The following is a 25,314-nucleotide window of genomic DNA, read 5'->3' as shown; positions in this document are numbered from 1 at the left end:
TCAGGGTAGGTGGGATACTATAACAACATTGGACACATTGTTATACTATTCCACCCACCTTAATGAGGATCCTTTGGGGGTGGCGATGCCGTAGCCTTTGGAGTCCAGGTTCCCTCCGACCTTCATAGTGTCACAGGGCTTGCGCTGCTCGATGTACTCGTTCATGGTGGACTCCAGCAGGTATGCGTACTTCCCCTTGGACTTCCTCACCCGCATAACACCTTCTGCTGTCGTCTTAACAAACACGGAGGGCTCCGCGCTTTTCATGTACGTCCACATTTTGTCGAAAAGAGCGATTTTGGAACGCTGGAAATGAGAAAAGACGCCTGAATTAATCTAATTCAAATTTCAAATCTCTAACAACAGTTAAAGTATTTTTAGTTTACTGTAACTACAATCAGCAATTCAGACTGGGATTTAGCGTTTAGCTTAGCATTTTATTTCAGCTTCTGAAACATTCACCAAAAGTGAATGCAAATGCAATATGAATGAAAAAGTAGACATATGGATTATGGATTACAGGGAGAAAAAAGGCTCTTACCCTGAAAAACTCTTTTGTTGAACCAGAATCTAAAGTTCCGTAAGCAATCTCTGTTTGCTTTGCTAAGTCCTCTGCACTTTCGATTGGAGACACCATCCTCTCCACTGTTAGGAAGGCAGCCAAGTTAGCCGTGTAGGATGAAATTATGATCAGGGTGAAAAACCACCAGACTCCTCCAACTATGCGGCCAGAAAGAGACCTGATGAAAAATGTCCAATGGGAATCATTAGACTTTACAGCATGATCACAGTTCAAAATCTCATTCTCAGCTAACAGGCTTCAATAAAAGCAAAATATTTTCAATATAAATCTGACATGCAACTCCACTCTTTTATCTCTGAAAACTAGGGATGTAACGATTCACTTAATTCATGATGCAGTATGATTCACAATACTGATTTCACTATATGATTTTCTCTTGATTTTTTTTTTTTTTTTTAAACAAAATGAGATTGAAGACACTAAATATTAAAAGATGTCAGCGCCGATATACAGCGCTACGGGCTTCCGAGTTCGAATCCCGGCTCGAGGACCTTTCCCGATCCCGCCCCCTTCTCTCTCTCTCCCACTTCGCTTCCTGTCCGCTATGATCTGTCCTATAATAATAAAGGCCAAAAATAAAAAAAAAAAAAAATTAAAAGGTATCCTAAATGCTACACATTTAAATAACAAAACTAAATTTAACTTTTAAAACAACTCCCAAATCAAATAAATAATGGAGTGTCTATTTACATTAAGTGCAAATAGCCCGCCTTGTTGGCAGAGGCTATTTACACTAACTCTGCCCATGTGGTTGCTAGTCAACACTACAAAAGACTCTAGTTAAACAACAGCTCCAGTGGCATAGATGGTATAGTGTGTGCCGTAGTCATTTTTGAAGCGATCGACCCGAGTTCGATTCCGAGTTTGTATTATTAAGGAAATAATCAAAAAGTTGCATATAAAGTATCGGGTATGGTAAGAGTAGGTGTAGGGAGGGCTTATATTTAGAAATGCACCATGATTCCAATTTTCTTGGCCTGTGCATTTACATTGCAAAATTTTAAATGCATGAATAATTAATTAAACCAGTCGATTGGTGCATTTCTACTTATATTGTCCCAATAAGGTGGCATCTGTTTAAAATTTTGAATTAAAACTATAATTTAAACTCAATATGTTATTACTGCATACTGTTTTATAATGTACTACAATACTGTGGTGCAGATAATTGCCACCTTTTGCAATTAGTAGTATAAATAGCAGAAAATCCTGCTATTTGAAAATAGAGTAAATAGAATCTATAGCTATTTGCACTTAGTGTAATGCTGCACACCAAGTTTTTGATTTAAATAAAATTGTTTGGTTTCTAAATTTGAAGCAAAAACAGAATGGTCTGACTTTAGCTTTGTGAAACTGTACTACATAAAACATCTGCAAAACTAAATCAGCAGACAGGCTGAATGAGAATGCAAATTCACTCTCTGACAGCAGGTGGCACTTATAGAACAGCGGCAATATAGCGTTTCCTTGGTTACCTCTGTAAACAAAGCAGCGTTGCGCTAATGAACTCTACATTAATATGCATTATAAGGAGGCACGATGAAAAGAAAATACCATCTAACCTTTTCTAAAGACAGTCAGTTCCCATCAGAGATACATTCATATAAACTCTCACCCCCAGTTGTATTGCGATTTGAATCGTCACATATTTGTATCGATTTTCAACCGGCTCGCTGTGCACCGTTACATCCCTACTGAAAAGATATTTATGAGTTGGTGACTAAGGACTTTGAAGTCAACATGAAGTCTGAACAGATGCTTCACTAATGATTTTAAGGTATTTGTGAAAATAGCTGCTGGGCTGAATTTGCTTCGCCTGCTTAGATGAGTCTATCATGCATAATGAATAGCCATCATCTAAATATGTGATGTTTTATCTGAGTTTGTTTTGGTGTAGTATATTTATTAATTTCAGCATAGGCTTAACTATTAATCCAAGAAAATCAAAGATCAAGCAAGATAAAGAACAAACCTTGGTGAAATATCACAGCCCTGTCTCATAAAAGCTCCAAGAGAGAACCAAAGGCTGTTGAAAATCCCAAACTCATTGGTGGACTCGTTGGTCTGTATCTGGCCGTCTTCATATTCCTCTGTGTGCCACTCGTATGGGCTGAAACGACTGACCAGAAAAAGCACTACGCTTACACCGATGTAGGCAAACACGATACACATCCAGATCTCATAGGCCAGAGGATCCAGAAATGAGAAAACACCAGGCTTGGATTTCTGAGGCTTCTTGATCATGATGGAGATGCCCAAACTCATGAATGGCTTTGAGAAGTCGATGACTTCTTCTCTGACTAAAGTGATAGTCAATGGAGCCACTGCTATGTCAGCTTTCTGAAATAAGAGATTTAATATTTATGGCTCAGAGGAAATGTTGATGCTAATAGCTAAACAGAAACTATTAACAATTATGTCCAACTTTCTTACCCCATAAACCAACTCTCCAACCATTCCATTCCAGATCTTCGTTTCTGCATCTCTAGCTCCATATTTGCCATCTCCTACTATTTTCAGCTGATATTTGAATCCACAGTGTTTTGCTATTTCAGCTGCCAAGTCCACACAGTACCCCTCATATCTTTCATTATCCACGAAAAGGTCAGCATTCTTCTTTAGCATTACATACGGTGCTTCCTGAAAAAGACAGCAGGGAACACCTTGTGAAGGAGCTGTGCTTTACTACACAGCACATATTTCAACAATACAGCATAATAGCATGGAAAACCACAACCGAGACCTACTAGAATAGTGGTGACGATCACAGTCTTGTTTTCCAGCCCCATTGTATCATTTGGGAAGAGATCAGACTTTGTCACAACCATCTTATCAACTTCATTCCAATAGCCAATCTGAAAAAGAAAGCCATTTGTGAGTACCTTGCAACCCTTATGAGGTGAAATGACTGAGACTTTTCTGAGAACCAAGTCTTACCTTAACTGGTCCGTTGCTTTTCAGTTCCATGACATTGACGGTGTAATTCACCCTCTTTCCGTACTGGTCAAACTGAATGTTACCAGTGAGACCATCAACTCTGACCTGTATGAAAATGATATGATAGGAAAAGACAATCATTTTTGAGGGATTGATTCAAAGAAAGGTCAAATATCTAAAGTGGCCTCTAAAAGTTACAGATTTTATATTACAAACACTTTAACGACCCAATGTAAACATGGGGCAGGTTGGCACAAGGACTTGTCACCTGTTTTAGGGCACGCTCTATCTCCACCCCTTGTGCCCATGGTACAGCAGGATTGGCCAGACAGTCTCCGTTGTTAGCTCTACGGGAGATGTCAATTCGCTGTTTGTGCAGGTAACGGAAGGCCTCAGTCATGACCTGAACTGCATCATATGTCAGTGCTGAGGTGTACTGGATACCGAGAGAGATGGTGAGGAATTAGTTAACAGCGTTGAGGAAGAAAATCAGAAAAATAATTCTAAGAAGCTGTCTCTGGAAAGAATAGCAGCAGTTTTTTCATGTATTTGTTTGCTACCTCAAAGTATTTTAAATTCAAATTCAGGATTGAAATGTAATTTCAAAGGCGTTCTCAGTTCTAAATGATGCATTTTAGGATTCACCGGTAATGTATAAATGAAACACTTGATTTTAGTCCCAGGAAATTAAGCACCTACTTAGTCTTCGTAAATTGGCGAGAAGACAGATGAGACTACATTTTATCTGGAGGAGAAAATGACTAACAAGCTTGTCCTGCAAATGGCCTGAACTATACGGGCTTTTAAATGAAGAGGTTTTATGTTCATGTAGCAATTACCTGAACATTTCTTTTAATCATATTTAGTGAAGCTGTCTGAAACAGTAAAAAGGACTGTCACACACACATACACAGATCTCACCCGTATCTTGCTGTCCGCTCCTGGATATTCTTTTTCCTCCAGGGCTTCCCAGCGCTGGTCAAATTTAGACACCAGGGGGTCATCGAAATCCACAATCTGAAAGCCTGACACATTGGCTCCACCATATTGGATTTTTGAAAGATCTCCGTCGACAAAACCCTGAAAACATGACATGGTTTTCTCAGCATTTTAGCACTAAACTTGTTCTTTGGTAGTGTTAAATTTTAGATAATTTACCAAGTTTGCTATGATGTAGTGATATCCTTTCACATGCCTGCCAATAGTTATGACCTGCAAAAAGAGAATAATAAAGCTCATCAAATCAACACTTCATAAATATATTTTAATGTGCACTGCTCCACAATGCCAGCCAGAGAGATGGACTGAAATAAAAGCAGTCTCAAAGCAGTTTTTTTTTTTTTTTTTGCTTCGGCAAGGTACTTGTGATGTGTATGTGCAAGTGTGTGTGTGTAGATAAAGCTATATTATAGAGCCCAGATCAGCTGCATTGATTCTGGCGGTTGGTTAAACACACTTCTGCAGGCCTTAAATACAAATCAATAGCTCTTCCCTGAGGGTGCAACGAGTGTGAATGAAAAACCCATCTCATGAAGACTTTTCTGCCTGCTAATGGTGTCTGTTTGTGCAGCCTAATTAATGATTCATAGTCATGGTGCTCTTAAAATGCACTTAGTTGCTTTAATTGTTATTTTTATACGTGTTATGTAGACTTGTGATTTATATAAAGACAAAAATTCCTTTTGGATTGTCAATTTCATTTTCTTTACATAAACTTCTGTTTAAACGTTTAGGGTCTGTAAGTATTTTATGCTCACAAAGCTGCACTTATTTAAAACAGCATTTGTCTATTTTAGTATTTTTTCAAAATGTCATTTATTCCTGTGATGGCAAAGCTGAATTTTCAGCAGCCATTACTCCAGTCTTCAGTGTAACATGATCCTTCAGAAGCCGATTTGCTGCTCAAAAAATGTTTTCTTATTATTATCAATGTTGAAAATAGTTGTGCTGCTTAATATTTATGTGGAAACAATGATACATTTTTTCCCCAGAAATCTTTGATGATTAGAAAGTTCAAAAGAAAAGAATTTATTTGGAATCTAAATCATTTGTAACATTATATCAGCATTTACTTTCACTTTTGATCAGTTTGTTTGTAAACAGAAGTATTAAAGTTAAAAAGTCCTGGCTCTTCCGAGCTTGGTATTGGCATTGCATTACTGTTGAGATTGATAGTCCAATAGAAGTCCAATGAAGTCCATCCATCCATCAATCCAAAACTTGTATAAATTAAAAAGAAAAGCATAAAAATGTTAATTAATACCTCCGGCGTAATTGTCCAAGTGTCTGTTTAAGTAAATGGCAATCATTTTTTCATCCATATATTTCTGAAAGTGTAGGAAATGATACATTTTGTCTCTGAAAACCATGTCCTCTGGTGTGACACCATATCCTGATTTTAAATCGACCAATTTCAGAGAAAACTTTAACTAGCTGAAGGACACCATTCATGATCATGTTACTGAAGCCCCCTGTGAAGCCCTTGACATGTGCACATGGTATATTTTCGTCTCAGAATTGTTCAAATATTTAACTTTTTTGGAACTGCTACAAAAGTGTTACGTTTTGTTGTCCTTTGGTGTCACATCCCTAAAATATATTTTTTCTAAAAACTCTACATAATCATAGAATATTATGCAAATGTGTCTTGCTAACCACTAATGACCGGTTAGCTCAGAAAAGCAAGGTCATTAATTGACACGAAAATCTTAAACGTCCTTTGGTGTGACAGAAAATGTCCTCCGGTGTGACGCAAGTCACACCACAAAACAAAGATGTCACACCAGAGGACAAGCTCTCTTTAAGAAGCATTTTAAATAATTAAGATTCTTTTTTGATAATTTTCAGTGACATGTTCAAAATTAAATAGAAATATTTTTATAACTACCATTTCTGTCATTTAGTGTGACATAATGTCCTATGGTGTGACATACATAAAATACATCTCAAAATATCTTAAAAAAAAAAAAAACAGTTGAGTATTGCAATAGAGGAGATATAAATATCACTCATTGTGAAATCGTATAATTTTCTGCAGTTTTGAACAGTTGTCGAAGTTTGTCTTGAAGTTGTCCAAGTCATGGGGAAAAATGATGTTAATTATAACTTCATATTAAATAACACTATATGAAAATAAGTGTCTAACAATGAAGATAAATCTCTCTCATGCTATTTGTATATTATTAAGGTTTTGGTTTTTTTTGCTATGTCACACCATATGACAAATTTATGTTACAGTTCAGTAAAAACAATGAAAAAATTGACATAGTGACCCTTTAAATTTTCACAAAGATCAGACTTCACACTGCATAAATATATGCATTTCTTCTACAAAAATGGTGTTTTACAAAAAAACTGTTTTACTGCCTATTTGTCAACAACCCATTTCACTAAACCAGCACATATAAAGTAAATATGATGCAGATTTTTAAACTGAAATGCTGCATGCTGACAATGTCATAGTGTACATTGTACATGTTATATCAGAACTATGCGTTGCTATCCATACCTGTTCCATGATGTCTTTAACTTTGTCTTGCTCGCAGTCAAGGATGACCCTCCGCTCCTTTTTGTTTTCTAGGTCCTGAAAGAGTGAGCGATACGCTTCATCCTTTCTCTCGTCCTTCATGTTTCCCACATTGATGGCGGTCACCTGCCATTTCTTCTCTGCTGCTGTGTCCAGCACAACTTGGAGTGTGGTAAGTCCTAAATAAGAGGAAAAGGAACAAATTAGGTTTTTGGAAGATGCTAGGAAGCCATAAAAATTACAAAGTGCTTCAAGTGCTTCACCTTTTGCACTTTTAGGACAAAGCAATTTCGGTTAGCCCAAACAGTTTCTATTTCTTTGCATGGTTTACAGTGCTTCACATCATTTTGAAGCACTGGTCGGCAGTTACGTCCTTAATAATCCTCCATGGAGGATTTGATACAGATAATAAGACTCTAAAATTGGCATTTTCATTTCTGTCAGTCACAGGGGAGGTAAACAACTAAAACAATCGATTAAGCGTGACGGCATAACAGCTACAGCACTCTACAGCTAAGTACATGTCAATGTGAGTGAGTGTTTGTATGCTAGATATGTGTATTTGATTTTTAAGAATATAACCAGTGTGTATAAGAGCCAAGTGCATTAATCGTTGGTAAAATTTGAGGCAGACGTGTTTAACCTTTGTTAAATTGTTGGCTTAGAGACATAAGGATCAAGGCTTACAGCTATTCTTGGAGATAAGTGATTAAAAACTCGTTAGAGAGGGCCATTAGTGCTAACAAATGAGATGAAAGCACTGAAATGCATTGTTACTCCAGCACACTCCAAAATCACTTCTGAATCTGGGAAATCTTGATGTGGGTCACTTAAAACCTAAGGAGCAAATGAGATGATAGCACTTGTGTTCATTATTGTTCCAGCCCACTCCAAAATCACTTCTGAATCTAGGAATGCCTGATGACATAGAAGCTGAAGATTTAACCATTTAAATGTAGGCAATTCCAGACTCGAAAGGAATTTACTTCATTTGCTAGCAATTTCCTTAACCATGTTGAGTAAAAAATAGTCATTAGAAATTTAAAAACGATTTAACCTTCTAACACGTACTTGCGCAAAATGAAAACGACAACAAGAAAGAAAATAACAACAACAACAGCAACAATAATAAATGCATTTGACATCTACACTACCATTCAAAAGTTTGGGTCTATTATATTTTTATTATATTTTTATTGTATTTTCTGTTTTTTATTCTCTCTTATGCTAAACAAGGTTGCATTTATTTGATCCAAAATACTGTAAAAATGTAATATTGTGAAATATTGTTACAATTTACAATAACTGTTTTCTATTTCAATATACTGTATTTCAAAGTATAATTTATTCATGTGATGGGCAAAGCTGAATTTTTAGCAGCCATTACTTTAGTTTTCAGTGTCACATGATCCTTCAGAAATCATTCTAATATGCCAGTTTGCCGCTCAAAAAAATAAAATAAAATAAAATAAAATAAAATAAAATAAAATAAAATAAAATAAAATAAAATAAAATAAAATAAAATAAAATAAAATAAAATAAAATAAAATAAAATAAAATAAAATAAAATAAAATAAAATAAAATAAATTAAATTAAATTAAATTAAATTAAATTAAATTAAATTAAATTATAATAAAATATCAATGTTGAAAACAGTGCTGCTTAATTTTTTGGTGAAAACTCTGATACTTTTCCCCCAAGATTCAAAAGAACAGCATTTGAATAGTTTATTGGCAAAAACAGATAACTTTTAGGTTTTTTTTTTTTTTTTTTTTTACCGTGTTTTTATTGTGTTTTATTACGTTAGTTAGCTGTATTTATTTATTTTTTATTTATTTGTTATTTTTACTTAATCAGAAAAACCTAATTGCAGTTTGACTGAGATTAACTGGAATGCACAATGAAAAAACATGATTTTTGAAAATTGTTAAAAATTGAGTTTTTGCAAATGAACTCTTCATTTATTTATTTACTTATTTTGGCAGCATTATACCTTGACTGTTTCTTTTCAGCAATTATGTGTATCCTTGCTTATTAACAGACAAAAAAAAATACATTACTGAACGCAAACTTTTAAACAGTTGCATATTGGTAGCATGCATTATATCATTTTACATAGTGCTTCCTAATCTTGTTGCATAAACATGAGTGAAGCCTTAGTGAATAATGTTTGTGGTTTAATATATTGGTTTCTCAATACGGAGTCTTCTTCAGTGCACTGTGATGTCAGTTGTATTACATAATCTCATTGTCTCTCTATAAGCACTACGCAGCTGGATCTTTGTAGATCATCAGAGGTGTTAGTCTGATTTAATTAGCCATCCCAATTATGCAGAGGTTATGGATGAGTCTCACAGTGAGCGAGAATTAGTCTTTGTGCACAGCCAGTCCTTTATTGATTATATAAGACACTTTAAAACAAAGCAAACCATTAACAGAAGATAAAGTCCAAGGAGACGATGGAGCAGTGACTGTCTTTAATATCCTATGAAGAAATGCACAATCCAGACTTTACATTTAATGACCTGCTGAAACAGGGATTCTGGTGCTATAGCATGTTTTCTGGTTGTAAGCATATTTCTCTGTTGATACTTTTTGTCATGCACCTGTCCCTGATGACAACACACCACCTAACAAACACGAGAGAGCGTTTGTGAGGCTGTGTGTGTGTGTCAGTTTCGCTCTGGGTCTCTTGTCTCATGCACTCCAGGACCACGGACAGCGACACGCCAGATCCACATGGGCAGCAGGAAGGGTGACGAAATGACCCTCAGCTACAGTCACTTCACTGCTCATCAGCATCCAGCGCAAAAGGATGCTGGCAACTCTGTCAGGTGAGTAATGAAGAAAGTATCTAAAGCGATCAGCTGTCATGCAGAAAGCAACCAGTGTGCTGTAAGAATCCATCACCTCTTCATATAAACGCCACTGAATAAAACACTAAACTGGAACCTTCACATAATTTATATAAGCATAACAACTACCACCCTACCACCCGTCACTTTCACTTCCACGCTCTGTGGTTTAAAACTAAAAGCTTTTCTGAGGCTATAAATTATGAATTTGTTTCCTGCTAAAGTGCTCAATAACAGGCTTGAATAAACTCTTTATTAACCCATCAGCCATTTTTTATGAAAACATGCATAATATATTAAATGCAGCAGCAAGTGCCTCTATCTGTGAAAGTTATCCGGCCAAAAAATGCAGAGGTGTGTGGTGGACCTGAAGAAATGAATGAGGCAAAGTCACTTCTCTGGGATTTTTTTTTTTAAATGTTTTTGTCTAATATTAATTCATATTCAAGTTTAATTTGATAACGTTTTTTCAAAGAAATAATTTCACTTTTGATTATTAAATTGATCACAAGTAACAGTGAAGATATTTCAAATTAATGTTATTTCTTGTTAAAAAACGTTAAATTTCTAAAAAAGAACAGACAAAACAACAAACATATTAAGCAGCACAACTGTATTAAACATTGACAATAATCAGATTATTGTCAGATTATCATTTCTTAAGCACCAAATCAGCATATTAGAGTGATTCCTGAAGGATCATGTGACATGAAGACTGGAGTAATGACTGAAAATTCAGCTTTGCATCACAGAAATAAATTACAATTTCTAATTTTTTTTTGCTTTAAAAATGGGGGAAAACTACATTAATACAGTGATACACACTACTAGTCAAAAGTTTTTGAACAGTAACACTTTAATGTTTTTTAAAGAAGTCTCTTCTGCTCACCAAGTCTGTATGCTATTCTTCTGAACTTTCTATTCTTCAAAGAAACCAGAAAAAAATTCTCCTCTGCTGTTTTCAGCATAAAAATAATAATAATAATAAAGGTTTTTTGAGCAGCAAATCATAATATTAAAAGTATTCCTGTAGGATCATGTGACTGGAGTAATTATTCTAAAAATTTGAAATCACAGGAATAAATTACATTTTAAAATATATTACAATAAAAAACAGTTATTTTAAATAGTAAAAATGTTTTAAAATTTTACTGCTTTTGCTATACTTTGGATCAAATAAGGCTTGGTGAGCAGAAAAGACTTCTTTAAAAAAACATTAAAAGTCTAACTTCAAAACCTTTTGACTGGTAGTGTATTTCATATAGGGTTTTTCTTTTTTTGGCTTTTATTAGCCTTTATTGTTCATAGTTATATTACAGTAACACATTTTTGGTAAACACCACAAGTGTAATGATGGTTGCAAGCATGGTTTTACCACTAAAAATGGCTTGCTCACAAATCAGCATTTCAATCGAGTAATTTTACAATATATTCAATTTAGACACGACTGAAAGTGGTGATATGAGTAACTGTGTTCTGTAAGACATTGCTGCCTTTTGTAGAACTGCTTAAGCCAAACTGAATTTGTTTAAAATGATGAATTTCGCACTGTTATTGATCTTACCCGAACCAACAAATAATCTGAATTAACCTAAACAATGACGCTATGTCTGTACTGCATAAAGGCGCTATAGAAAAGTGGCTTGACTCAACTTTAAACTCCAGAAATGGTGTTCTATGTTCTCTTATTGTCTAATTTCACATGCCAAAGCTTGCAAATTATCTGGAAATACACAGTATATTACATGTCCTCTAAAGTGCAGCGCACACATCCTATTATGTACCCTCAATCTTCCGCATTATTTGCACAAATGGAGTACTGGAGGAATGCTGGATGTGGTATTAAGTTTGCATTTATGACTGATCTCACCAGTGGAATGCATCATGACCACAGGCGCTGTGCTGCTGCTCACACACAGTAACACTGACACATTAATAACACACACAGCACAATGGTTGCCATGGGAATGCAGCGTCGATCGACCTAATTAGTATGACAAGTGATGTAAACGTGTGTGTCAAGGTGCATATTTCATCCCACGTACACAACCACACGAGGAAATAAATAATGCAGATTCAGCCTGCAACAAAAGCAAACAGTCACAAAGGCATACATGCAAATGCACACAAAGAGGATTTTTTTTTGGAAACACTGGGTTATGTATACATAATTAATATTCATAAATGATAAATGACACAGTGTGTGCATACCAATCTTCATCACAGGAAAGTTAAAAGTAGCAACCTCATAGTTAATAAAACATCGCCATTACAGACATTTATGACACCACGGTCCTAAGAGACTCACGTCAACCGTTCTCATTTGTGCCACACAGCTCTCAACCTCCGCAACCATCAAAGAAAGTGAGAATTGGAGGGTGACATAGAGGAAAATGAGTGAGACAGAAAGGGAGATTGAAAAAATGGAGAGTGAGAGACACAGACGAGCTTGAGGCAAATAGAAAGCTACGAAACAAAGGTCCAACAAACACAAAATGAACCTTTAATAATGCTGTAGCCCAGCTCCACTCCAGCACAAGGTGCAAAATAAACCTGTGTTTTATTGTAGATATGCCTTTTTGACAGGCTAATGTCTTTAAAAATAAATATTCTGAATACAACAGCCATCTGTACCATCAAATGCTTTTATATAGCATCATACATCATATCAGTTAACAACTCTCTATGCTGAACCAGCCCCAGGTACCAACTTTAAATATGCATATGCAATAAGACACTACTCATATTTATTTTAAAATGCTAAAGAGATGCCTTCATCCAAAAGTGATGATTTAGGCGAAACAACAGACCTGCTGATGTCCTGTTTCATAGCATTTCTCCTTGGCACACATATGTCATGTTCATATGGTGTTAAATAATGCAGTGCAGTGCCTTACCTCGGTCACTGTCGTACAGGTAGGCAAACTTATCCCATTTGTAGTACTCAATGAGACTTAGGAGGGGTCCTTTGATGTCTGGTCGCATCTGAATGATGAACTGCTGATTTCCGTCCAAGGGAAAGCTTGGTGTGATGAAAGAGACATGAAGTGTCCCGCAGAACGACGTTATTGTGTTTACTGACTTCTTGTCGTAAAATCCAAAAATAGCATAAACTCCTCTTGAGAACTGAGAACAGACTAAAAAAGGAGAGAATCAATTAGAATCTAATAGAAAAGTTACACATTAGGAGTCTTGCATAAACTAGAGAATCTCATTTGTAAAAATTCTTCCTTCCCCTAGTGGAAAAAAATACTAAAATGTATTCACTAAGTATACTACAAATACGTTTACATATTAATTTACGTATACTAAAGTCTTTTGTGCTTAATACACTTTAATTGTGCAAAAGTAGTGCTGATGTCCAACTAAATATGTGACCCTGGACCACAAAACCAGTCGTAAGTAGCACAGGTATATTTGTAGCAATAGCCAGCAATACATTGTATGGGTCAAAATGATTAGTTTTTTTTCTACGGCAAAAATGATTAGGATATTAAGTAAAAATCATGTTCCATGAAGATATTTTGTAAATTTCCTACCATAAATATATCAAAATTTAATTTTTGATTAGTAGTGTTCATAGCAAAGAACTTCATTTGGTCAACTTTAAAGGCAATTTTCTCAATACTTTATTTTTGTTCTGCACCCTCAGACTTCAGATTTTCAAATAGTTGTGTATGTATAAATTAAATTGTGATGTATAAATCTCAATTTCAAAAAACTGACTCTTATAACTGGTTTTGTGGTCCAGGGTCACATATATACTTGAGTATTTTAATTGTGCTTAAGTGGAACTATTGCAAGTATACTTCAGGTATACTTTAAATATCTTGCATCTTGATACTCCAAATAAAGGTTATTTATAATTTTATACAAGTCTTAAGCGATATATCAATAAGGTTAATGATTTTGAAGTATACCTAGTATGAAATAAATGTATTTTAAATAAATTATGGCATAGGTTTTTGATTTTTTTTTTTTTTTTTATCAGGGTCTTTCCTCAAGATTTCTGGAAAACATGCAGAGTCATGCGAAGTCATTACGAAGTGATGCTTATCAAGTGAAGTGTGTTCACATGAAATTTGATATAAAAAAAGAGTTAGCATGAAATCATTCATCAACAATAATGCAGATCAGGACTGTGGTATTGTGCAAGCTCAAAATAATGTTTTTGGGAAAAAAATGCAATATTAAATGGTAATATAATGTTGTAAAAGGTAGCATTCAGATATATAGTTCTATACATCAATTATAATTTTGTATTACAACATTATTACATTTATCTTAAAATTTAGATACATTAAGAAAAGACAATGCAGACAAATATAATCTAGTTTGGATCCATTGTTTTTTCAATGTTGTCTAATGGGCTGATGAAATTAATTCTACTTTGGAAGCCTGTAAACTTCTCTGTTCCTATATAATGTGAAGTCAGCAGTAAGTAAAAGATGAGCAATATTACTGAGGGATGGCATAATCAAATTTATTGATTTATTGATAAAAAATGCATTGCAATCAGTGTAATCAACTCAAGGCCTTTAAGACTTGCTGACCAACTTATGACTTTATGATTGATCAGAGTTAAATTAGTAAATTAAAAACCCATGAAAAAAATACAGGAGGCACTGTTTTTTTTTTTTTTTTTTTAATCGCTGCCATCTTGGTTCTGTTCTCAGGTCACAGCCTCAGGAGTGCAGTGGTGGCTTTATTATAAAGAATGTTAAGTTTTCATTGTTCCATAGTTCCTATAATTGAATCCCATATATAAGCCATATCTCAGAATGTGTGCTATGTAATGAACATAAACTTAAGACTCAAGGCTTAAATGTTTATATGGCCCAGCCAATCAAGTGTGAAAGAACAGTACAGTACGTCTTATTAAAATCTTTTATTCAAGAGCAAGACACCACCATTTTTAATTTTTTTAATCACTGCCATCTTGATCCTGTTGTCTGGTCACAGGCTCAGGAGTATATGAGCAAGAGCAACAGTATTGCTAATAAGGGCACCTAATGAGACCTTGTGTCACTCATGCTGTCCATCCTCATAAATCACACCAAGACAAATGTAGCAGCAAAAGACTGTAAGTACAGTGTGTCCTCATGTTTCTCAGATGGTACAACATACTGTAACTGGGCCACCCCTATATCAATGACCATCTGGCTCTGAGCCTCTGGAATTTTTTCCCTGCAAGGTCCCTTCCCCCACTTCCTCCACCCACGACAACAGCTCTATTTTCGTTACCACCCCCAACCCGGACTGTCGCTATTTCCCAAGACACCTTTCTGCCTGTCACCTCCATGTATACATTTTATACAATGGAAGCTTCTCCGTGGCATGTGACAGATCATAAAGCAAAAGTACGCAGCTGCTCTTAGACCTGTCCTTGATGAGCTGTTGCTCAGCACTATTAGTCAAATAAACTAGGTCGAGCAGCATAGTTTAAACCGTTTATGAACATAAAACATTCTTATCTCTAACCAGTTTCAACATTTGCACTGATCTAGCAATCAGAGAGGCAAGAAGAGGTCAGGTCATCTGATGGGTCAGGACAGGTCATCTGGTAAATGGTTGATGAATCAACAAAATGTGGCATGCCAGTGCTGATACAAGCGTATGAAGCAAAATATTCAATGCAAATGTCATCCACAAGACGTGCTTTTAATATTCCCATATACCACATGAACTCCATGAATACATTTTTTTCAAATTACCAGCTGTATTACAACAAAATGGGTGAGAAAGGATGTCAAGTACAGATAAAAAGGCACTTTCGAATTGCCTTTCCTCAGGCTATTACTGTATAAAAATAATGGGAGTGTTTTTTTATAATGCTGCCAATTATTGCTTGCAGTCAACTTCAATACATTCCAAATGATTCTTCGATTAGGGGAATAGTTCCATTCCCTAGTATGAATTATATATGAATTTAAAGCTTTAAAGCGCAGATTATAATAGCCTCAAAATTACATCTCTTTAATTAGTATTTCCTGTATAACAAATTTAAAAGCATTAAAACCAGAGACATTCAGCACATTTTCTAATTATATTTTCAGTGCATTTAATATTTACAGTATGAGAATAGCACATCTCTAACAGGGCAGTTGAGTAAAGATCAGAAATCTGTAATTAATTACAAATTTTGCATCATTATTGTAAGAGCACTTGTTTAGGTGTCAATGCCAAAGTGCTCCTTATTTTAATTTAGAAACAACTGATTTCTTTTTTATTATTATCTTACAAAGTGAAGAAATTGCTGTGTTTTTTTTAGATTTGTTGCCTCTATAATTGAAGAATCCCCTATATAGCCCATATCTCAGAATGTGTGCTATGTAATGAATGCAAACTTGAGACTCAAGACTTAAATGTTTGTATGGCCCAATCAGTCAAGTGTGAGAACAGTAGATGTACGTCTTATTAAAGTCTTTTAATCAAGAGCAAGACTGCCACCATATACAGTGAGCGAATGAGACTCGAGAAGCCATTAATGACACTGTCACATATGACTGCTTTTCAATGGCATAGAGTCATTAGCATACAGAAACAACCCTAACAAGTGGAGTGTGTGGATAAATTACTTCATGCTGTTAATAGCTAATGCTTCCGAGCTCCGCTTATTTATTTCATTTCTTGTCATTATTACTTTTACATTTAATTGAAGAAACACAATAAAGACTGATCTTACAGGCTATGTCTGTATGCGTTCTGTCCTTAAACTTCGCTTCTCTTTAGAGAGCAATTCAAATCTCTAGAGAAAAACAAAGAACAAAGACTGCATGATTTGGTTGGAAATTATTTTTATCTAATTCTGCAAGGAGCAAATATTATGTCGCACTTTTCTGTAACCACAACTAGTTAGGTCGTACAGGAACAGTATGTTCACCCAAAGACACTAGAGATTATAGTTAGTTTTCAACTAAAAATTGTGCAATAAAAAAATAAGTAGTAGTTCTAACTTAGTGTCCCTTTAGTGTGTCAACTAGTGTCTATAGGGTTCCAAAAAATGCCACCATAAAACTACTATTATTGTTTTTTGTCTTGTTTGGAGTTTGGACTATGGCAAGCCATTTTAGCTTAAAATATTCCTAGGGTTACTCGTCATAAATGCATTTGTACTAGTAACAGTTAAATTAGAGAGCTCTACAATTAAATTCTGACTAGTAACAATGCCAATAAGGGAGCTCTCTTAATCAGTTTACTGCTCTCTAATTGCAGTTGTTACTAGTAATTCAATTGTAGAGCTCTGTAATTAAAAATGAATGGAATTCAATGGAGATACAGCTGAGGTCAAAAGTTTACATACACTTTGCAGAAACTGCAAAATGTTAATTATTTTACCAAAATAAGAGGGATCATACAAAATGCATGTTAATTTTTATTTAGTACTGACCTGAATAAGATACAGTATTTTACAAAAGATGTTTACATATAGTCCACAAGAGAAAATAGGTGAATGTATAAAAATAACCCCGTTCAAAAGTTTGCATACACTTGGACTTGATTCTTAATACTGTGTTGTTACCTGAATGATCCAGAGCTGTGTATTTTTGTTTGTTTGCTTGTTGATAGTTCATGAGTCCCTTGTTTGTCCTTAAAAGTTAAACCGCCCGCTGTTCCTTAGAAAAATCTTTCAGGACCCACAAATTCTTTGGTTTTTCAGAATTTTTGTGTATTTGAACTCTTTCCAACAATGACTGTATTTGAGATCCATCTTTTCACACTGAGGTCAACTGACGGACTCATATGCAACTATGCAACACAATGCATTATAAGCCGGGTTTTAAAAACATTTTTAATTTGATCAGGGTAAATTTTTCTTCTGGGAGACATTTAAATATTGTTTGTAGCTTCTAAAGTGCAGTACTAAATGAAAAAAAAAAAAAGATATTTAAGCAAAAAAAACTTCATTATGTTTTTAAAGTTTACACCCCTGGCTCTTAATGCGTCATTTTTCCTTCTGGAGAATCAGTGAGCGTTTGAACGTTCTGCATGTAAACACCTTTTATGTGAAATATCTTATTTAGGTCAGTACTAACTAAAAAATAACATGCATTTTGTATGATATCTCTTATTTTAATTAAATAATTAACATTTTACAGATTCTGCAAGGTGTATGTAAACTTTTGACCTCAACTGTAACTAGAAAAAAACATTTTGTAGAGCTCTCTAATTATTGTTACTAGTAAGAATTGAATTAGAGAGCACTCTAATCTTAATTATTACAAGAATTGAATTAGAAAGCGTTCTAATTGTAATTTTTTACTAGTAAGAACTGAATTGTACAGCTTTGTAATGAAATTCTTAGTAAAATGCAATGACGACGAGTAACGCTGGGAACATTTTAAGCTAAAACAGCTTGCCATATTGTACAGCCCCAGCCACTATAAACCATTGTTGTATGACAAGAGTTGCATAATAACTCTTTAAAAAATCTATTTTCATGCTTCACAGAAGAAGTAAATAAATAAAATAACACCAAATGGGGTCAGAACAACATGAGGGTGAACAAATAATGACAGAATTTTTGCACTCTAGCCTTGGACACAGAAATTAGTGTGTCTACTATGAAGATTACGATGGTCCAAACCCTGCATAAAGCTTTATATGGGCTCACTGGGTCTGATCACAGTGATATTAAATGTGTCCTGGTGTAATGAAAGCAAGGTAACCTTCAGAGAGAGAGAGAGAGAGCGAGATGAGAGAGCGAGAGAGCAGAACGCCTGTAGTGGTATATTTAGCTGTCCTCATTAGTTGGCCTTATTTTCTTGCATCTGACACATTCTGTTCTATAGGGCTTCCATTTCCTGGACCTGCGATCAAATCTGCTTTCCAAATGTGTTCCTTGATGGATTTATATACTGGTTAAGTACATTTTAATATACATTATAGTACTGAATGCACTATTTAAAAAATCATTTTCCAGTCACATACCTTTGATTAAATAATTATATTAACTAAAGCGAAAATTGGCACATGAGGTGCCACACAAAAGCACTGTATGTTCTCCTCTATAAGTCCTCATTATCATATTGTTTATACTGACTGAGAGCATGCACAGTGAGTTTAATTAAATGTTGATTTTTGTTAGCATGATAATTTCTGGTGTTCCTCCTCCTCTCATGTGTTCGACATATCAATGTATTGCATATGCCACCTTATCGCTGCATGCCTAACTATTTCATAGGGTTTGTGCTGCTAGCAAACAGAACTGTGGTTCCCTTTTTACGGTCGGCAGTACATTGCTCCGTCACTTTTCACAGTTTGATGTGCTAAGGATGTGAATGCTGAAATGGCTGGTTTTGGTCAGGTTTAATAGGCTCTGGGTGTTATGGTCAGGTCCTGTGTGTGTGTTTAAGTCCGTATGGGTCTTTGTGTATAAAAGCAAGTTTATGTGGGCAGACATGTCTGAGCGGACACATTCCTGCCATTGGTTTAAGAGGAGCATTGTGGGATGGATGTGGTTCTCACAGTCTCTTCCTGCAGCTGCTCCATGGAAACACAGAGAGCCTCAGTCCCCGGCAACCCGCTTGCTTACAGAGACCGGATAGAAGCATGCTAAAAAGATAGGGGGAGGTAAAACAGACAAAAGCCTGACCTTCGAGACCTGACCTAAAAATCTGATTTTAAACACATGGGGCAAAAGTTCAAATGAAACATGTTTCAACATATAATCATGTCATCTGGAAATGGAGAGTGACTTTCTGATTCAAAACACAATGTTCTCTATGAAATTAATAAATGCATGTCAAATTATTTTCTCCTATCTGAGAATCTTAAAAAATAATAAGATTATACCAATCTGACACAGCAACAAAGACTCAACCAATAGTGTATGTTTGGGGCGGGGCTACATATGTGTTCAGCCAATGGCAGAAAGGGGGAGTGTTTCAGAATTTCCTTTTCCTGAAAAAAGTCTTTACTCTCCTTTTTCCCCCACTTCTATTTGGCAACACAACTGGTGCAAAAATTACACAAATCTCCTTTAATAGTCTCTTTTTTTAGTCTCCTCAGGACAATTTGAAATAAGGAACATTTTTTGTGAGAAAGAAATCATTATGCTTTTATTAAACTTTTGAAGTTTATAAAACATCAATGTAGAAGTACCACCTTTAGGCTAAAAAAAAAAAAAAAAAACTTTTATTCTTAAATTAGACTATTTTCTTTATGAAAAGAATAACTCTTCTAGAATAAGAATCCAGCAATAATACAGCCCAAACTATATTTAATATGCAAACCTGTTTTATTTTAGCATTTTTTATATTGTATCAGTATTTTATTTTTTTTATTTTTTTTTTTTTCATTTTAATTGTAAAAAAAAATAATTTGGTTATGTGGATTTGTCATTTGTATTAGTTGTTTAAGATAGATAGATGGTGACACAAATGGTGCAAAAATTACACGAGTCACCTTTAATAGTCTCTTTTTTAGTCTCCTCAGGACAATTTGAAATAAGGAACATTTTTTGTGAGAAAGAAATCATTATGCTTTTATTAAACTTTTAAAGTTTATAAAACAACAATGTAGAAGTACCACCTTTAGGCTGAACAAAAAATCTTCTCCTCTTCTTTATGAAAAGAATAACTCTTCTGGATGAATAATCCAGCAATATTACAACAAAAACTAAATTTAAATGTTGTAGTGGTTGATAACAGTCCTGCTTTTATTCATTTATTCTGAATGTGTTTTTTTAAAGCATTATTTATTTTGTATCATTTGTATTTTTTAATTCATTGGCCAGACGCTTTTATCCAATGCAACAAATTCAAAGTTGAGAATATTTTATTAATATTTGTATTAGCTTTTTTTATAATTTGAGCTTTCATATTAATTTTTAAGTAATTTTCTTATATATATATATATATATATATATATATATATAACTAATAGAAATGACAAAGCACATAAAATTACTTATTGTTTTAGTTCTAGTCATTCTTCATTCTTCATATTCAGTTAGTTGTCAAGACAACAATATTAATTTTCATTTACATTTTTTTAAAAATAGTTTTAGCTTAAGGTGAACAGTAACAACCCTGGTGCCAACTGTCTAAATTTGATTTAGATTTTTTTTTTTTTAATCTGAGTGCACAATCAGTACATTCAGGCACAAATAAAAGCCTGAATGCAGAGCAGGTGCGTGTGACAAAAGCTGGCAATGAAGAAATTTTGCAAATGGCTCGATGAAGAGAGTGCAGTGCACTGATGTTTCTGAGCATCTAATAAGGTTTTGTAAGTAGCTCAGAGTCGGAGTCCAGTATAATAAACACATGAGACTTGATGTTTGCTCATTATTGACGTGCTGTTGCCATAGCAACAGCCAGACACTCAATGGTGCGAGAGGGAAAGCTGAACATTTCAAAGGCTGTGAAACAAACTTGAAGAATGATTAAGAGAATAGACTGATGCAACATGTATCTATCATCATTTTGTTTTAAAACACCCCTTACAGTATGGGAAATCATTTTAATGCAAAGACTCAGCTGCTTATATAAAATTACCTTTGTATTATTTAAAAAAAAAAAAAAAAAAAAAAAAAAAAAGAAGAATAATCACCCCAGGTTCAATAAGCAGTTACATGTATTAGTAATAATTAGCAGAATAAACATTTCCTCCAATAAGTAATATAGTTCATTAGCCTAATTGGAGGTCGTTTGCAGTTGCCAAGCAACACTTGGCACTTCAATATAGACGATATGGAAACATGCAGTCACCTGTGTGATTATAGTCATTTTACAGCAGCTTTGAACATGGCACATCCAATCAGAATTTAGAATCAAAACACTTGTTTTGTTTATAATAGACTAGTTTTAAACATGTCATGCTGCCATCAATTACAACATAAGCTTAAAATAATGTAATTGTGTGTGTAGGCTGAAAAAGCAAAAGCACTTTGGGCATAAGTTATTATAATGCAGTCAGCATGAATACCAGCACAGCTTGCAGACTTTCAAACACTGTTCTGAATTCACTTCTGAGAATTCCTGTTCAAACATGCACATTGTAACCACAAACTGAGAGCAACCACTATGATTAGTCATGCTTAATTTCAGTCATGAACACTTTATATGGATTACAGCAGGGCGACAGCGATAGATGCAATTTCCATTATGTAAATGCAACCCTTTAAAGGAACCCAGCATCTCCATGGTGACCGTCGAATAGAGCGTGTGTCTTTCCTGTGTGTATGTGTATAAGTGTGTGTGTTGGTTGATTTCACACTCTGGCAGGACAAATCATATTCCACCCACACACACAAACACACACATACACACGCTCATTCTAAGGGAGTTCTTCAGTGGCGAGTGTACAAGCTTAGGAACAGATAGATAAACCACAGGGTGTTAGAAAAGTCTTCCTATAAGGGGAAAGCACATCACTATGGAAACAATGGCAGAGTCTGGAGCGCTGACTGTGAGAGATACTAGTTGGAAGTCCCTTCGTTTCCTGTGAAATAAAATGTGCACATTCGTTTATCTTTGGAACACAAAATTAAGATATTTCTGATGAAATCCGAGAGCTTTCTGACCCTGCATAGACAGCAATGCAACTGACACGTTCAAGACCCAGAAAGGTAGTAAGGACATTGTTAAAATAGTCCATGTGACATCAGTGGTTCAACCAAATTTTCTGAAGCTACGAGAATACTTTTTGTGCACAGAGAAAACAAACATAACCAACCAGGTCTCATGGCGAGACGCAAAATATGTACTATTAAGAGCTGCAGTTTCCATCAGAAATGTCCACTGAGTGACGCTATATGTTTGTTTTTTTTTCCCAGAACAGATAAACGTACATGGTACGTTTTATGGTAAAGGCTAGATGGTATACATATGTACTGTACAATAATGACTGTTTTTGCATTATTGTAAGGGGTAGGTTAAGGATGTAAATGTTAAAAAAACACAATCTAATAGGTTAGTGTGATCATATTTTAGTTTGCAAAAAAGAGGACAGTGGGGACCGGATGTGTGGGGGGGGGGTTAACAAAGTAGCACAATGACCATATTCCATATCAAAACACAACATATTTCATTTCCATACCTAAAATGTATATTTTACAGTCACCCTTGTGCAGATTGATCATAAATACAGCTAATAGGCTTCCTACCAGTGGCCATCACAAACGTAAACTTCCTGCACAGTTTTATCACCGGTAGAATGCAGAATGTTTCAATACAAGCATTTTAGTCAAATGTAATTTATGCTGTATTTCAAACATTTAACCCACGAGAGAAAATCAACTTTTCACAATAGTTTAAAATCAGCCCAATTCCGTGCAAAAAATGCGGATTTGGCAACGCCGCATCCAACACAAGCTGCAGGAATAAGATTAAACTGATCTTGGGTCAAGACGAGAATAAGGAGAGATAATGTTCTCACAGAGTGCGTTTGAACATGAAATTGAAAGTGAAAGTAAATAGCCGCTCATTCAAAAGAGATTTAAATACTCTGCATATGATAGCGGCTCCCTGATGCGCTAAAATTATATTCAGTATTAGAATGATTGCATAAGCAGGCAGTAATGGCCTGAAATTCAGCAGGAGCGGGATCACGAAAACAGTCCCGCGTAGGGCTTTAAAACAAAAATGCACTCAATGCATGGCGACTGTAGAAAGCAAAAGCCAAGTCCCGGACATTTTGGGCGATTTTGAATTTCCGGCCAGACACATTTTATTAGGTCCAAAAAGAGGACATGTCCGGGGAAAAGAGAGTGTATGGTCACCCTAAATAGGTAGAAAATTTTATTTATTTGACGTTTTTAAATATAGCGTACCATCTGCACTAAACCTACACCAACAGCATATGAACAAAAGCAAATGTGATGTAAAAATGCAATCACAAGCATGAGTTTTTCAGTCTCTCATCTTTCATCGTGAACCATGTTTTTCACGGGATTCGTACCCTGAAACAAGAAATATTGCAATCAGAACCTCTAAGTAAACTGCATGTTATTTTAAAATCACTGAAATAGCCATATACAGTTGTACTTATTTTATACATGAGAGGCTCACAGGTTTGAACCATCTCTGGAGCACAGACTGAAATAGAGGCCATATTGAGATGTTAACCAGTACTGACTCTCACTCATTTGTCATGATGAGATGATGTACTGGACTTACACAGAAATATGACAAAGCTGCCCTGCCTCACACGGCTCAGCCTTAAAAGCTCTTATTGGATGGCACACAATTACCGCTTCCCTCTGTATGAGAAGGCTAGAGAAAGTGGAAATCGAACTGTCAGATAATTTATGCAGGCCATTTCTGTTATGTAGCAGCAGCCAGGGGGAAAAAAAGGGCTTTTAATAGATGGGGGTCATCCCTGTGCAGGGAGGGGATGAAAGTGTGAGCTGCTTTATACTGCACTTCACTGAAGACGCCTTCCTAACACAGTCTGTTTTAATTGCCACAGGGAATTTTCACCTTTCTTTCTTGCTTTCTTTCTTTCAAATGTGCTTTTCAGTAATTTCATGCATTGCCCAACTTGCTGGAAATTCTTCTTACTAGTATTTTGCAGGTTTTTGTACAGTAAACAAAACCAAGTTACTAATGAGCAGTGATGGAAATAACAGCATTATAAATAAAATTACTAAAGGCATTACTTTTTTCAGTAACGAGTAATCAAACAAATTACTTCCCATGTTATCGCCGTTACTGGCGATAAAATGCGGTGTTACTATAATTTTGCATTGCGTTCTTCTTGAGGTAAATTCTGGCTTATTCTTCTCAACGCGTCTTTTTCCATAAACTAAAAGTAGCCGAGATTAACTTGATGAATGTTCACGTTTGTTTACAGAGGAGATGTGGGTGTTTACCTACATGTCCGCACTTCTCACGTGAATGTTTAAAATTTGAAAAGCAGAGTCGCTCATGGGCGTGATTACATTAGAGATGAGTTTAGACAGTAAAAACTGGAGCTCGGGTTGGTATCATACGGATTACTTAATCAGAGAAGATTTGTTTTCGCTGTGATTCACTTCTTTTAAAAGTAGACATTTCTATGCATATATTTCTCATGTCTGTGAGGCACATATTTACGGAGATTTAGGTTGTTTTATTTACGTGTCTGTGAAGAGAGGTGATGGAGACCGAGACGGCAGAGTGTGCACTGTATATTTTATTTATTTTACAAAAGCACAATGTTTTCTTGTTATTATGATGTTTTTCATGTCTGCGTGTTGAAGCGACCACACTAACATGATATTTAGCCCCTGGAAGGTGTCTCTCACATTGTCCCACAGCAACATTAAAATAGTGTAGATTAGTGTACAATGTTTTATTCATATACCATATTTAATATTGAAGGCGTCCAAGTTATTTGACATATTTGAACAAGTTTCTAAAAAAGTAACACAGTAGTTACTTTCCCTGGTAATTAGTAACTTTTATAATGATGTAACTCAGTTTTCCAT

The 25,314-nt window shown here is 35.1% G+C and overlaps 1 protein-coding gene across 5 annotated transcripts in view; it reads right to left on the bottom strand.

Moving 5' to 3' along the window:
- The window catches only part of gria2b (glutamate receptor, ionotropic, AMPA 2b), a 38,938-nt gene that overhangs the window by 8,798 nt on the left and 4,826 nt on the right, over positions 1-25,314 (bottom strand). For all 5 annotated transcript variants that reach the window (XR_007829052.1, XM_051127376.1, XM_051127375.1 and 2 more), the window contains exons 3-13: positions 12,800-13,039; positions 7,029-7,225; positions 4,679-4,732; positions 4,442-4,600; positions 3,789-3,956; positions 3,521-3,625; positions 3,331-3,438; positions 3,017-3,223; positions 2,556-2,923; positions 542-740; positions 59-306 (exon numbers count right to left, since the gene is read on the bottom strand). Coding sequence is in view for 4 of the 5 variants with exons in the window: in XM_051127376.1 (XP_050983333.1) it covers positions 59-306; positions 542-740; positions 2,556-2,923; positions 3,017-3,223; positions 3,331-3,438; positions 3,521-3,625; positions 3,789-3,956; positions 4,442-4,600; positions 4,679-4,732; positions 7,029-7,225; positions 12,800-13,039 (2,053 nt within the window). In the remaining variant the exon portion in view is untranslated. The remainder of the gene's footprint in view (positions 1-58; positions 307-541; positions 741-2,555; positions 2,924-3,016; positions 3,224-3,330; positions 3,439-3,520; positions 3,626-3,788; positions 3,957-4,441; positions 4,601-4,678; positions 4,733-7,028; positions 7,226-12,799; positions 13,040-25,314) is intronic.

Source organism: Labeo rohita, chromosome 14, assembly GCF_022985175.1.
Source record: "Labeo rohita strain BAU-BD-2019 chromosome 14, IGBB_LRoh.1.0, whole genome shotgun sequence".
NCBI classification, from domain to species: Eukaryota; Metazoa; Chordata; class Actinopteri; order Cypriniformes; family Cyprinidae; genus Labeo; species Labeo rohita.
This window is presented reverse-complemented; position numbering and strand designations above follow the sequence as displayed.